General features: G+C 41.7%; 1 protein-coding gene across 2 annotated transcripts; it reads right to left on the bottom strand.

Moving 5' to 3' along the window:
* Positions 1-1316: 1316 nt before the first annotated feature.
* LOC149959545 (inactive fucosyltransferase B-like) lies at positions 1317-6360 on the bottom strand. Of its 2 annotated transcripts, XM_090166502.1 has the most exons (3): positions 6055-6360; positions 4616-4695; positions 1317-2880 (listed from the first exon to the last, which is right to left on the bottom strand). In XM_090166502.1, the coding sequence occupies exon 3, from the start codon at positions 2822-2824 to the stop codon at positions 1583-1585; it is 1242 nt and encodes a 413-aa protein (XP_090022628.1). In that variant the 5' UTR covers positions 2825-2880; positions 4616-4695; positions 6055-6360; the 3' UTR covers positions 1317-1582. The 2 variants fall into 2 exon arrangements, with proteins under 2 accessions (XP_090022628.1, XP_090022627.1); XM_090166501.1 differs by lacking the exon at positions 4616-4695.
* Positions 6361-13847: the final 7487 nt, after the last annotated feature.

A 13847-nucleotide genomic window follows, 5' to 3' on the forward strand; every position in this document is an offset into this window, starting at 1 on the left:
ATGGGAGGCGCATGGGGGGGGGGGGGGAGGCGCTGGGATGATTTGTAATTCACCCGTAGCTTAAGATTTCTTTTAACCCCCTCTTGAGTTTTTTCTGTACCCGCCACTTGGTGGGCAGGGGGTTCATATTTAGCACAGCTTTTTCACTCGAAGCGGCCGCGGAACGGCAGAAGCTTTTATTTTTAGAAAAAAAAATGTTTTATGGTGTACGGCAAGGATTTTTATCAGAAACTAACCATAGCGCAATGCTCAGCAATTTCATTGGCTGTGGATTACATAGTTTTTTTGTAGTCTTTGGAATTCGAAATTTATTTTGGTTAAGTTATAGGGCGTCAAAATCATTGAAAAAAATCAGCCCGTATTTCAAGTAGATCCTTCCATTCAGTACCTCAATCAGATAAGACCAATCATATTATGAATTTTTCCAGCCCTCATTCTGGAAACTAGAGCAGAAACTACTGATATTAAAATTATTTTGTAGCCCCATTAAGCCAGAACTATATTATCTCTTATGAGAGAAGTAGACATCTATGGCCATAGAATTATAAAAATTAAACATGTGACTTTGCATTTTACAATCGGAACTTAGGAAGCAGCCATCATAGAAATCTCATAGGTAACTAGAATGCTGCCGTGTAACTGGCAAATGGACCAAACGCCGTGGCAGACGATAGCCAGATCTCAGCCAATCAGAGCTCAAAGAGTAGTTCTGCCAAGAATTTAATGTCACCAGAGAGAATGCCATTATCTATCTCCTGCGATAGTAGCCGCGGAACCAAGGAGGATTATTATCCTCCTTGGCGGAACCACTCTACGGCCTCTCATTGGCTGAAGGTTTAAAACGAACTGGCGACAAGCTCGGCCGTAGGCGGCAGCATTCTAGTTAACTATGAGATTTCTATGGCAGCCATACACCACATTGTGGCTAAGAACTTTTGGGGTTTATTACACCTCCTTACAATGTTAAATGTAATTATTTCACTGTCTAAGGACATTTCCATGGTTACCAACTAAATTTTAATTTTCTTCTGCTTAGTAGCCTATAAATCAGAAAGCGTCTGCTAAACAAAAAAAACACCTTACTTCATGAGTTTCTCGTGTTGGCCATTACGTAGCTCTATGCAAACTGAAAAAGGCTAATTCTTATGCCCGAAAGCTACAATTAGCACCAAAACTCACTTAAATCCAGGATTTTAATTGGCTACAAAATCATCTCTGCCAGAAAATTTATTTCCTTTGAATCTAATAAGAAATCATGGTATGGTATGGTATTTTTAATAAAATGTCAATTTAATTTCATATTAATACTGGTAGTATATAATATTTCTCAAAACCTTATAGAAATAGAACAACAATTTTTAACATTAAACACAAATGTGTTCATTTCTGGTAGAAATTATATTCACAAATTTTGTAAAAATTTCAAAAATACTTTTTAAACAATTCACCATTTCATTTGAAATAGCAACTCTAACTGTTTATTAACTATTAAGTCATTGCCCCAAACGTGAAGTATATGCAGTAATGCAGTTCACTAAGGGAATGTAGATATGAGCTAATTCAGGCGAAGTGGCGAATTACATTAGGACGGTTTCCACTTGGGACCCCTGCAAGAGACTCGGGGACTCCAGATTTCTTCCAAGTTATTGTAAACTTTGGGTTCTTTGGACGGATCATTCAAAGCTTGGCACAAATGACAGATGTGCATGGAATTCGAGTGGAAATACCCGTGTTCGTTAACGACTTTGTAGCTAGTTTTCCAGGCGAAATAAGAATTATAGGCCGTTTCGTTTTTGGAAAGGAAGTTCAAGTAGAGAGCCAAAGACTTTGGATCTTCAAAATCCTCGACGTGGATGAAGGAATTGGGCGGGCAGAGCTTCCGGTAGTCGCTAGCGGGAGCGCCCATCACCACGGGAATGGCTTCGTTGCTGAAGGCGTTCCACCACATCTTTTCGGTGATGTACTCCTTACAATTACAGTTCTCAAACGCCAAGTAGAACTTGTAGCCCTTTATCAAAGGGCAAAACGTTCCCATGTAGCCTCCGGGACATTTAAGGTTTCCACACCCGCCGTAGACGTCAACGGTAGTGTATTTGCGCAATTCGCGAACGTAATCCCAACGGTGGTTGGTGCCACCACAGTTACTTCCAACAACAGCCGTCGCTTTGCCGTTCAACAGAAAGTAGTTTTGCAATTTCGGCACGTCAGCTTTCTCGTCTTCCGTTAGGCTTCGGGTTCTTCCGTACGGAACTGGCACGTCGGCGTCCATACTGTAAGTCATGCTCCAGTTAAAAATACCGTTATAATACTCCATGTCTTTCTTTTGGGCTAAGTAGAACGTGTGCATTGGCGATTCGTCGGTGAAGAACACCCAACGTTGGTGAGGCAGTCGGTAAGGCGGGACGTCATCCGGACCTTTGATGCGATGCAAGTGGAAGACGACCGCGTCGCTTTGCTTCAGCCCAGCCAGGCCGTCTATTCGATACACGCAGTTCTTGACGTCGCAGTGTCTGAGCGGGTCTTTTTCAACGCTACCGTAAGACCTGACGAAACGACGTATCATTCGCTCTCCGTTGTTCCAAAAAAGAATGGTGAACGTTTTGGATTTGACGCTGGACGACTCATTTTGGACGAGTGCCTTTGCGTCACTGTCGCCAAAGAAACCTTGAACCTTGATGCTAAGTTTGTTGTCTTTCAGTTCCGAAGACCTGATTAGGAACGTAAGGACGTATATTACGCAAAATAAAACGATAACGCACAGCATAAATCTCCTCGAAAACAAAGTTATCCTCAACCAGCGGCAAATCGGACTAGTATAAAACATCTTTATTTCTTTTCTAGCACTGATTATTCAGTATCAACATAACGGCATCATGATTTCTGAAAAGAGAAAAAAATTATTTGTAGGATTTGCGTTTTAATAATTATCCCGGTGTATATTCCCTATTATATCGTCAAATATGCCATGTTAAACTAGACTTTAGTAGTACTCTTCCCAATAGGGACTTGGCAGTGCTACGTCACAGTTTTTTTTTCAATAGTCTTTATCGTGGGGAGAAAAATGTTACCACAATGGCGGCAATGGCCAAAGCTACGGAGTGCCAAGTCTCAATAAAGGAAACTTTTCAAATGTAGTCTATTTAGTCCGAGAGGGGTGCCACCAGTGCAGCCGAACACTGTACCTACCACTTGGTTCGGAATAAGCAAGTGCCTCCAAATTAACTCATTAACGTTCATTTTGATGTCGTAAATAAGCCATCATGGAAATACCAGATCAACGGCTGCTTAAACCACCTTTCTAGCCACCAGTTAAAGCTCATACGAAATTTTGTTACATTTACAATTTAAATTTATTGCCATTTTCCTAGCCCTATTTCCGGATCCTAGGTTAGTAAACAAGTGAAATTAAATAGCCAAAATGACCCTTTAAAAGAGAAGCTCGCGTTACTGCACACCGCCATTTTGTTTGAGAGTTTATGTGAGAAAGGCTCACAGCATGGCAGCAGCAAAGAATATAAAGCCCCAGGAATGAAAGGGGCCGCGTGTTTTGGCTGCGCTAGAAACTTCCGGCAAAGCAAATCAGAGTAACCGGAAACGGTTAACGCAACCCGGTCTCACTTTAAAAACGAGAGGCGCAAAAGTTCCAGTACACCTTCCATTCCTGGGGCTTTATATTCTTTGGCAGCAGTGTTTCCACTCTGCGGTCGAGATTTTCGCCTATTTTAGGGGCAATTTTACCAGTTTTCGCCGGTCCTATAGTCGATTTTCGCCGCCGTTTACGCCATAATTTCCCGCATAGATTTATCTTAATTTCTTTTAGTGTCACCAAGAATGTATTTATTTATACCTAGGGAGAATGTCTATGTCGAGACGGTTTTTAGCCTTTCTCTCAATCCACCCGTTGGTCCCCCCAGTACGCTCCTCCACCTAAATATAAATAAATACATTCTTGGTGTCACTGCATATTTTTCTTATCTTTATTTCCAATCTTAGATTTAGGCAATATATTTATTTTTTACAAAAGGTAACTATTTGTTTTAGATCAAGTTTATCTCTGCCAAAAAAATTGAATGGTTTTGGCATTGGAGGCACAGTAAAGGGACTAAAGAGACCATGATTTTTTAGTTTTTCTGACTGATAATATCGAAAACTATTTTCGCCGGTTTTAAAATTTCTGGTGCTCACCAAGACAGTTTTTGCCGCAAAGTGGAAACACTGCATGGCAGGCGCTATGCAAACGTGAAAATATCTCCAGGACTCCGAGTGCGGGGCTACTGTACAGCGGCTCTACGGTCAATTATGAAAACAAACTCCCCACCCATTCGCTACTCCTGCAGACTTTATTCCTCCAAGCAGCTAGTTACCCCAAATTAAAGGTAATAGGCGCTTAAATAAAACATCTTCAAGGAAATCCCCAAGAAATATTTACGGGAGCTAAGACCGCCAAATTACTGTTTATATAGTGCTTGTTGAAATAATCGAAACTTTCCATCAGTAAGATATCGTTACAGTCCTGGCTCTCGGAAATATTACTTCTTGGCGATTTCATTGAATACGTTTTATTTAAGCGCAAATTTTATTACCTTAATCTATTTAAAAACCCGTGAAATGATACCGCTGTTTTGAGCGATTTGTTCCACGAGTCTAGGTGGCGCTACGACGAAGAGTTTCTCTATTGCTGAGGAGCAGCGACTTCTGATTTAAATGTAAATCAATTTTATTTAATCAGCTATACAAATGATATTTTATCTTTTTTGGTTTGAAAATTGATTCAAATTAGAGCTCGAGGAAACGGATAAGTTAACCGCCAAAATTTCAATTAATCATAAAAAATCCGATGAACTGTTTATTTATGGATATTATTCGCGACTAATATACGATTTAATATGAAACAAATGATATAAAATGGATATAAAAGAACTGAACGGGAAATTCATTATTCGAACGCTGAGCCCTTATTAAAATAGACGTTTGTACCTTTTTAAGGTTTAAAAATTGATTTAAATAAGCGTTTTAAATGATATTCGTACCAATAAAAGTTTAGAAATTGATTCAAATCTGCAATTTCAATTGTAATTTGTACCTTTAACGGTTTAGAAATTGATTAAAATCAGCGATTTAAATGATATTCGTACCATTAAAGATTCATAAATTTAATCAAATCTGCACTTTAAACGGCAATTGGTACGGTGTTACCTTTAAAGTCGGGATGCACATATATATCGGTCTATTTTTCTAATATCGGTATCGGCCAATATCGATATTAGAAAAATATTTTCAGAAAATTCTCCATCAACTAATGATAATATTTTATTTGATTGGCCAGACCTCAGAAGCTATATCATACCTTTTTTTTAGACAGGGAGTTACGAGTGTAAACAAAAATTAACAAATACAAAATAACGATATCCGATTTGTGATAGAAAATATGTATCACATAAAATAAAAAATTCGAATAAAATGGTATGACAGTGCACTGAACCGTCTTTCACAATGATTTTATCATATGCACTACTGTTATGATAGATAACTTTGTTATCGTCCGATATTACCGCCCATATCGGTGTATCCCTACTTTAAAAGGATTAGAAATTAATTCAAATGATTATTTGTACCTATAAAGGTTTAGAAAATGATTTAGAAAGTGATTTTAAATGGTATTTGTACCATTAAAGGTTTAGAAAATGATTTAAACGATACTTTAAGATTTCAGTTGTAGGGAGTTAATTGTTTGTTTAGTTCGAAGAAATATTTTTAGTTCATATTTCTGTCCCGGTTTCGTTTTTCGCGCGCGAGCTCAAATAAAAATAGGCGTCCCGACAAATGGGCCAATGACATTATGATCTCAAAATATTGTCCTCTCCAAATTCATCGCGGCGTCAGCTCCCATTTTGGGGTGAAATTGGTCAATTAAGAATTAGATTCAATAAAATATTAGATAATGACCTTCCTGAAAAAATACCACATTCCGGATATTGATAGTAACATTACCTTAAGCATACAATGCTATTTCTGAAAACAATATCTTTTATAGTCAACGAAATAAAATTGTACCTGTATATCTCGGTAGAGCTGTATTTATTGACATGTCAAAAACCACGATGAGCGGATTAAAAGTTAAAACTTTTATAAAATATTTAACACAGGCTTAAGTAAATTTTTTATTAGGACACGGTCGTATTTATTTTCGTGGCATCACCTCCCGATTTCGACGTGGCCAGCGGAGATAGAAGAACTTTGCGAAAGTGACAAGAAAATGAAAATAGCTTTGCAACGAAAAGTTAAATCTCCAGTAGCCTTGACGAAAAGTGGCTGAGATAGGGCGGAGTTGTTGTTGGAGGGAAGAGCGCGAGATAAACAGAACAGCGGACGAGGATAGGGGAGGGAGGGCGGTGGCGGAGTAGACGCCATAAATATGCTTCGCGCACTATGGGGCGCCAAACCGGAAAAAACTAATTAACATTTCTAGAAATATTTTAACGTTTCTAGAAATATTTTAACGTTTCTAGAAATATTTTAACGTTTCTAGAAATATTTTAACGTTTCTAGAAATATTTTAACGTTTCTAGAAATATTTTAACGTTTCTAGAAATATTTTAACGTTTCTAGAAATATTTTAAAGTTTCTAGAAATATTTTAACGTTTCTAGAAATATTTTAACGTTTCTAGAAATATTTTAACGTTTCTAGAAATATTTTAACGTTTCTAGAAATATTTTAACGTTTCTAGAAATATTTTAACGTTTCTAGAAATAAATAAAGCGGTATAAGCTCTAAAATTGGTGGTGCAAGATGGGTGTATATAGAAAAGCGCAATTAGGCCTATTTGTTTACCTGGGGGCTGACTATTAAGTTAGCCTCCCGGTTTGTGTTTGGCCGTAACTTTTTAACATTAGCAGGATTAGTAGATGATTACTTCTTCGTATACAATTCTGGTACAACCAAATTATAAGCGTAAATAAATACTTTCTTGTTTATACAGAGAAAATCAATGCAAAAGGGCAATTCGAATAAAAAAAATTCATACTTCGCAATTCTTCTTACCTGATCGCCATTTTCTCTTTGAAGATTTTTTCAACCAAAACGTTCTCCGAAATCTGTGTTTCCATCACTAACCTCGCAGCTAAAGGGAGCAATAAATTAGCTTCTTTCTATTTCTCGGGGCAACCCGGAGCAAGAAATTAGCTGATCTCTCTTTCTCGAAGCAAGAAATTAGATGCTCTTTCTCGGATTAATAAATTAGCTGCGCTCTCTCGAACTAATAAATTAGCTGCCCTCTCTCGGAGCAAGAAATCAGCTGCTCTCTCTCTCTCGAACTAATAAATTAGCTGCGCTCTCTCAGAGCAGGCAATTAGCGGCTTTCTCTTTCCCGGAGGAAGACATTAGCTGCTCTCTCTCGGAATAATAAATTGGCTGCTCTTTCTCTCTCTCTCGGAGTAAGAAATCAGCTGCTCTCTCTCTCTCGAACTAATAAATTAGCTGCGCTCTCTCAGAGCAGGCTATTAGCGGCTTTCTCTTTCCCGGAGCAAGACATTAGCTGCTCTCTCTCGGAATAATAAATTGGCTGCTCTCTCTCGGAATAATAAATTGGCTGCTCTTTCTCTCTCTCTCGGAGAAAGAAATCAGCTGCTCTCTCTCTCTCGAACTAATAAATTAGCTGCGCTCTCTCAAAGCAGGCAATTAGCGGCTTTCTCTTTCCCGGAGGAAGACATTAGCTGCTCTCTCTCGGAATAATAAATTGGCTGCTCTTTCTCTCTCTCTCTCGGAGAAAGAAATCAGCTGCTCTCTCTCTCTCGAACAAATAAATTAGCTGCGCTCTCTCAGAGCAGGCTATTAGCGGCTTTCTCTTTCCCGGAGCAAGACATTAGCTGCTCGCTCTCGGAATAATAAATTGGCTGCTCTTTCTCTCTCTCTCTCGGAGAAAGAAATCAGCTGCTCTCTCTCTCGAACTAATAAATTAGCTGCGCTCTCTCAGAGCAGGCAATTAGCGGCTTTCTCTTTCCCGGAGGAAGACATTAGCTGCTCTCTCTCGGAATAATAAATTGGCTGCTCTTTCTCTCTCTCTCTCGGAGAAAGAAATCAGCTGCTCTCTCTCTCTCGAACTAATAAATTAGCTGCGCTCTCTCAGAGCAGGCAATTAGCGGCTTTCTCTTTCCCGGAGGAAGACATTAGCTGCTCTCTCTCGGAATAATAAATTGGCTGCTCTTTCTCTCTCTCTCGGAGAAAGAAATCAGCTGCTCTCTCTCTCTCGAACTAATAAATTAGCTGCGCTCTCTCAGAGCAGGCTATTAGCGGCTTTCTCTTTCCCGGAGGAAGACATTAGCTGCTCTCTCTCGGAATAATAAATTGGCTGCTCTCTCTCGGAATAATAAATTGGCTGCTCTTTCTCTCTCTCTCGGAGAAAGAAATCAGCTGCTCTCTCTCTCTCGAACTAATAAATTAGCTGCGGTCTCTCAGAGCAGGCAATTAGCGGCTTTCTCTTTCCCGGAGGAAGACATTAGCTGCTCTCTCTCGGAATAATAAATTGGCTGCTCTTTCTCTCTCTCTCTCGGAGAAAGAAATCAGCTGCTCTCTCTCTCTCGAACTAATAAATTAGCTGCGCTCTCTCGGAATAATAAATTGGCTGCTCTTTCTCTCTCTCTCTCGGAGAAAGAAATCAGCTGCTCTCTCTCTCTCGAACTAATAAATTAGCTGCGCTCTCTCAGAGCAGGCTATTAGCGGCTTTCTCTTTCCCGGAGGAAGACATTAGCTGCTCTCTCTCGGAATAATAAATTGGCTGCTCTTTCTCTCTCTCTCGGAGTAAGAAATCAGCTGCTCTCTCTCTCTCGAACAAATAAATTAGCTGCGCTCTCTCAGAGCAGGCTATTAGCGGCTTTCTCTTTCCCGGAGCAAGACATTAGCTGCTCGCTCTCGGAATAATAAATTGGCTGCTCTTTCTCTCTCTCTCTCGGAGAAAGAAATCAGCTGCTCTCTCTCTCGAACTAATAAATTAGCTGCGCTCTCTCAGAGCAGGCAATTAGCGGCTTTCTCTTTCCCGGAGGAAGACATTAGCTGCTCTCTCTCGGAATAATAAATTGGCTGCTCTTTCTCTCTCTCTCTCGGAGAAAGAAATCAGCTGCTCTCTCTCTCTCGAACTAATAAATTAGCTGCGCTCTCTCAGAGCAGGCAATTAGCGGCTTTCTCTTTCCCGGAGGAAGACATTAGCTGCTCGCTCTCGGAATAATAAATTGGCTGCTCTTTCTCTCTCTCTCTCGGAGAAAGAAATCAGCTGCTCTCTCTCTCTCGAACTAATAAATTAGCTGCGCTCTCTCAGAGCAGGCTATTAGCGGCTTTCTCTTTCCCGGAGGAAGACATTAGCTGCTCTCTCTCGGAATAATAAATTGGCTGCTCTTTCTCTCTCTCTCGGAGAAAGAAATCAGCTGCTCTCTCTCTCTCGAACTAATAAATTAGCTGCGCTCTCTCAGAGCAGGCTATTAGCGGCTTTCTCTTTCCCGGAGCAAGACATTAGCTGCTCTCTCTCGGAATAATAAATTGGCTGCTCTTTCTCTCTCTCTCGGAGAAAGAAATCAGCTGCTCTCTCTCTCTCGAACTAATAAATTAGCTGCGCTCTCTCAGAGCAGGCTATTAGCGGCTTTCTCTTTCCCGGAGGAAGACATTAGCTGCTCTCTCTCGGAATAATAAATTGGCTGCTCTTTCTCTCTCTCTCGGAGAAAGAAATCAGCTGCTCTCTCTCTCTCGAACTAATAAATTAGCTGCGCTCTCTCAGAGCAGGCTATTAGCGGCTTTCTCTTTCCCGGAGCAAGACATTAGCTGCTCTCTCTCGGAATAATAAATTGGCTGCTCTTTCTCCATCTCTCGGAGTAAGAAATCAGCTGCTCTCTCTCTCTCGAACTAATAAATTAGCTGCGCTCTCTCAGAGCAGGCTATTAGCGGCTTTCTCTTTCCGGAGCAAGACATTAGCTGTTCTCTCTCGGAATAATAAATTGGCTGCTCTTTATCTCTCTCTCGGAGAAAGAAATCAGCTGCTCTCTCTCTCTCGAACTAATAAATTAGCTGCGCTCTCTCAGAGCAGGCTATTAGCGGCTTTCTCTTTCCCGGAGGAAGACATTAGCTGTTCTCTCTCGGAATAATAAATTGGCTGCTCTTTATCTCTCTCTCGGAGTAAGAAATCAGCTGCTCTCTCTCTCTCGAACTAATAAATTAGCTGCGCTCTCTCAGAGCAGGCTATTAGCGGCTTTCTCTTTCCCGGAGCAAGACATTAGCTGCTCTCTCTCGGAATAATAAATTGGCTGCTCTTTCTCCATCTCTCGGAGTAAGAAATCAGCTGCTCTCTCTCTCTCGAACTAATAAATTAGCTGCGCTCTCTCAGAGCAGGCTATTAGCGGCTTTCTCTTTCCGGAGCAAGACATTAGCTGTTCTCTCTCGGAATAATAAATTGGCTGCTCTTTATCTCTCTCTCGGAGAAAGAAATCAGCTGCTCTCTCTCTCTCGAACTAATAAATTAGCTGCGCTCTCTCAGAGCAGGCTATTAGCGGCTTTCTCTTTCCCGGAGGAAGACATTAGCTGTTCTCTCTCGGAATAATAAATTGGCTGCTCTTTATCTCTCTCTCGGAGTAAGAAATCAGCTGCTCTCTCTCTCTCGAACTAATAAATTAGCTGCGCTCTCTCAGAGCAGGCAATTAGCGGCTTTCTCTTTCCCGGAGGAAGACATTAGCTGTTCTCTCTCGGAATAATAAATTGGCTGCTCTTTATCTCTCTCTCGGAGTAAGAAATCAGCTGCTCTCTCTCTCTCGAACTAATAAATTAGCTGCGCTCTCTCAGAGCAGGCTATTAGCGGCTTTCTCTTTCCCGGAGGAAGACATTAGCTGCTCTCTCTCGGAATAATAAATTGGCTGCTCTTTCTCTCTCTCTCGGAGAAAGAAATCAGCTGCTCTCTCTCTCTCGAACTAATAAATTAGCTGCGCTCTCTCAGAGCAGGCTATTAGCGGCTTTCTCTTTCCCGGAGCAAGACATTAGCTGCTCTCTCTCGGAATAATAAATTGGCTGCTCTTTCTCTCTCTCTCGGAGAAAGAAATCAGCTGCTCTCTCTCTCTCGAACTAATAAATTAGCTGCGCTCTCTCAGAGCAGGCTATTAGCGGCTTTCTCTTTCCCGGAGGAAGACATTAGCTGCTCTCTCTCGGAATAATAAATTGGCTGCTCTTTCTCTCTCTCTCGGAGAAAGAAATCAGCTGCTCTCTCTCTCTCGAACTAATAAATTAGCTGCGCTCTCTCAGAGCAGGCTATTAGCGGCTTTCTCTTTCCCGGAGCAAGACATTAGCTGCTCTCTCTCGGAATAATAAATTGGCTGCTCTTTCTCCATCTCTCGGAGTAAGAAATCAGCTGCTCTCTCTCTCTCGAACTAATAAATTAGCTGCGCTCTCTCAGAGCAGGCTATTAGCGGCTTTCTCTTTCCGGAGCAAGACATTAGCTGTTCTCTCTCGGAATAATAAATTGGCTGCTCTTTATCTCTCTCTCGGAGAAAGAAATCAGCTGCTCTCTCTCTCTCGAACTAATAAATTAGCTGCGCTCTCTCAGAGCAGGCTATTAGCGGCTTTCTCTTTCCCGGAGGAAGACATTAGCTGTTCTCTCTCGGAATAATAAATTGGCTGCTCTTTATCTCTCTCTCGGAGTAAGAAATCAGCTGCTCTCTCTCTCTCGAACTAATAAATTAGCTGCGCTCTCTCAGAGCAGGCTATTAGCGGCTTTCTCTTTCCCGGAGCAAGACATTAGCTGCTCTCTCTCGGAATAATAAATTGGCTGCTCTTTCTCCATCTCTCGGAGTAAGAAATCAGCTGCTCTCTCTCTCTCGAACTAATAAATTAGCTGCGCTCTCTCAGAGCAGGCTATTAGCGGCTTTCTCTTTCCGGAGCAAGACATTAGCTGTTCTCTCTCGGAATAATAAATTGGCTGCTCTTTATCTCTCTCTCGGAGAAAGAAATCAGCTGCTCTCTCTCTCTCGAACTAATAAATTAGCTGCGCTCTCTCAGAGCAGGCTATTAGCGGCTTTCTCTTTCCCGGAGGAAGACATTAGCTGTTCTCTCTCGGAATAATAAATTGGCTGCTCTTTATCTCTCTCTCGGAGTAAGAAATCAGCTGCTCTCTCTCTCTCGAACTAATAAATTAGCTGCGCTCTCTCAGAGCAGGCAATTAGCGGCTTTCTCTTTCCCGGAGGAAGACATTAGCTGTTCTCTCTCGGAATAATAAATTGGCTGCTCTTTATCTCTCTCTCGGAGTAAGAAATCAGCTGCTCTCTCTCTCTCGAACTAATAAATTAGCTGCGCTCTCTCAGAGCAGGCTATTAGCGGCTTTCTCTTTCCCGGAGGAAGACATTAGCTGTTCTCTCTCGGAATAATAAATTGGCTGCTCTTTATCTCTCTCTCGGAGTAAGAAATCAGCTGCTCTCTCTCTCTCGAACTAATAAATTAGCTGCGCTCTCTCAGAGCAGGCTATTAGCGGCTTTCTCTTTCCCGGAGCAAGACATTAGCTGCTCTCTCTCGGAATAATAAATTGGCTGCTCTTTCTCTCTCTCTCTCGGAGAAAGAAATCAGCTGCTCTCTCTCTCTCGAACTAATAAATTAGCTGCGCTCTCTCAGAGCAGGCAATTAGCGGCTTTCTCTTTCCCGGAGGAAGACATTAGCTGTTCTCTCTCGGAATAATAAATTGGCTGCTCTTTATCTCTCTCTCTCGGAGTAAGAAATCAGCTGCTCTCTCTCTCTCGAACTAATAAATTAGCTGCGCTCTCTCAGAGCAGGCTATTAGCGGCTTTCTCTTTCCCGGAGCAAGACATTAGCTGCTCTCTCTCGGAATAATAAATTGGCTGCTCTTTCTCTCTCTCTCTCGGAGAAAGAAATCAGCTGCTCTCTCTCTCTCGAACTAATAAATTAGCTGCGCTCTCTCAGAGCAGGCTATTAGCGGCTTTCTCTTTCCCGGAGGAAGACATTAGCTGCTCTCTCTCGGAATAATAAATTGGCTGCTCTTTCTCTCTCTCTCGGAGAAAGAAATCAGCTGCTCTCTCTCTCTCGAACTAATAAATTAGCTGCGCTCTCTCAGAGCAGGCAATTAGCGGCTTTCTCTTTCCCGGAGGAAGACATTAGCTGCTCTCTCTCGGAATAATAAATTGGCTGCTCTTTCTCTCTCTCTCGGAGAAAGAAATCAGCTGCTCTCTCTCTCTCGAACTAATAAATTAGCTGCGCTCTCTCAGAGCAGGCAATTAGCGGCTTTCTCTTTCCCGGAGCAAGACATTAGCTGCTCTCTCTCGGAATAATAAATTGGCTGCTCTTTCTCTCTCTCTCGGAGAAAGAAATCAGCTGCTCTCTCTCTCTCGAACTAATAAATTAGCTGCGCTCTCTCAGAGCAGGCAATTAGCGGCTTTCTCTTTCCCGGAGGAAGACATTAGCTGCTCTCTCTCGGAATAATAAATTGGCTGCTCTTTCTCTCTCTCTTGGAGAAAGAAATCAGCTGCTCTCTCTCTCTCGAACTAATAAATTAGCTGCGCTCTCTCAGAGCAGGCTATTAGCGGCTTTCTCTTTCCCGGAGGAAGACATTAGCTGCTCTCTCTCGGAATAATAAATTGGCTGCTCTTTCTCTCTCTCTCGGAGAAAGAAATCAGCTGCTCTCTCTCTCTCGAACTAATAAATTAGCTGCGCTCTCTCAGAGCAGGCAATTAGCGGCTTTCTCTTTCCCGGAGGAAGACATTAGCTGCTCTCTCTCGGAATAATAAATTGGCTGCTCTTTCTCTCTCTCTCGGAGAAAGAAATCAGCTGCTCTCTCTCTCTCGAACTAATAAATTAGCTGCGCTCTCTCAGAGC

Source organism: Leiobunum rupestre, chromosome 2, assembly GCF_980474605.1.
Source record: "Leiobunum rupestre chromosome 2, qqLeiRupe1.1.hap1, whole genome shotgun sequence".
NCBI classification, from domain to species: domain Eukaryota; kingdom Metazoa; phylum Arthropoda; class Arachnida; order Opiliones; family Sclerosomatidae; genus Leiobunum; species Leiobunum rupestre.

Bases quoted from the DNA above. Each gene is read 5' to 3' on its own strand.
- LOC149959545 (XM_090166501.1), bottom strand. From the start codon at position 2,824: ATGTTTTATACTAGTCCGATTTGCCGCTGGTTGAGGATAACTTTGTTT.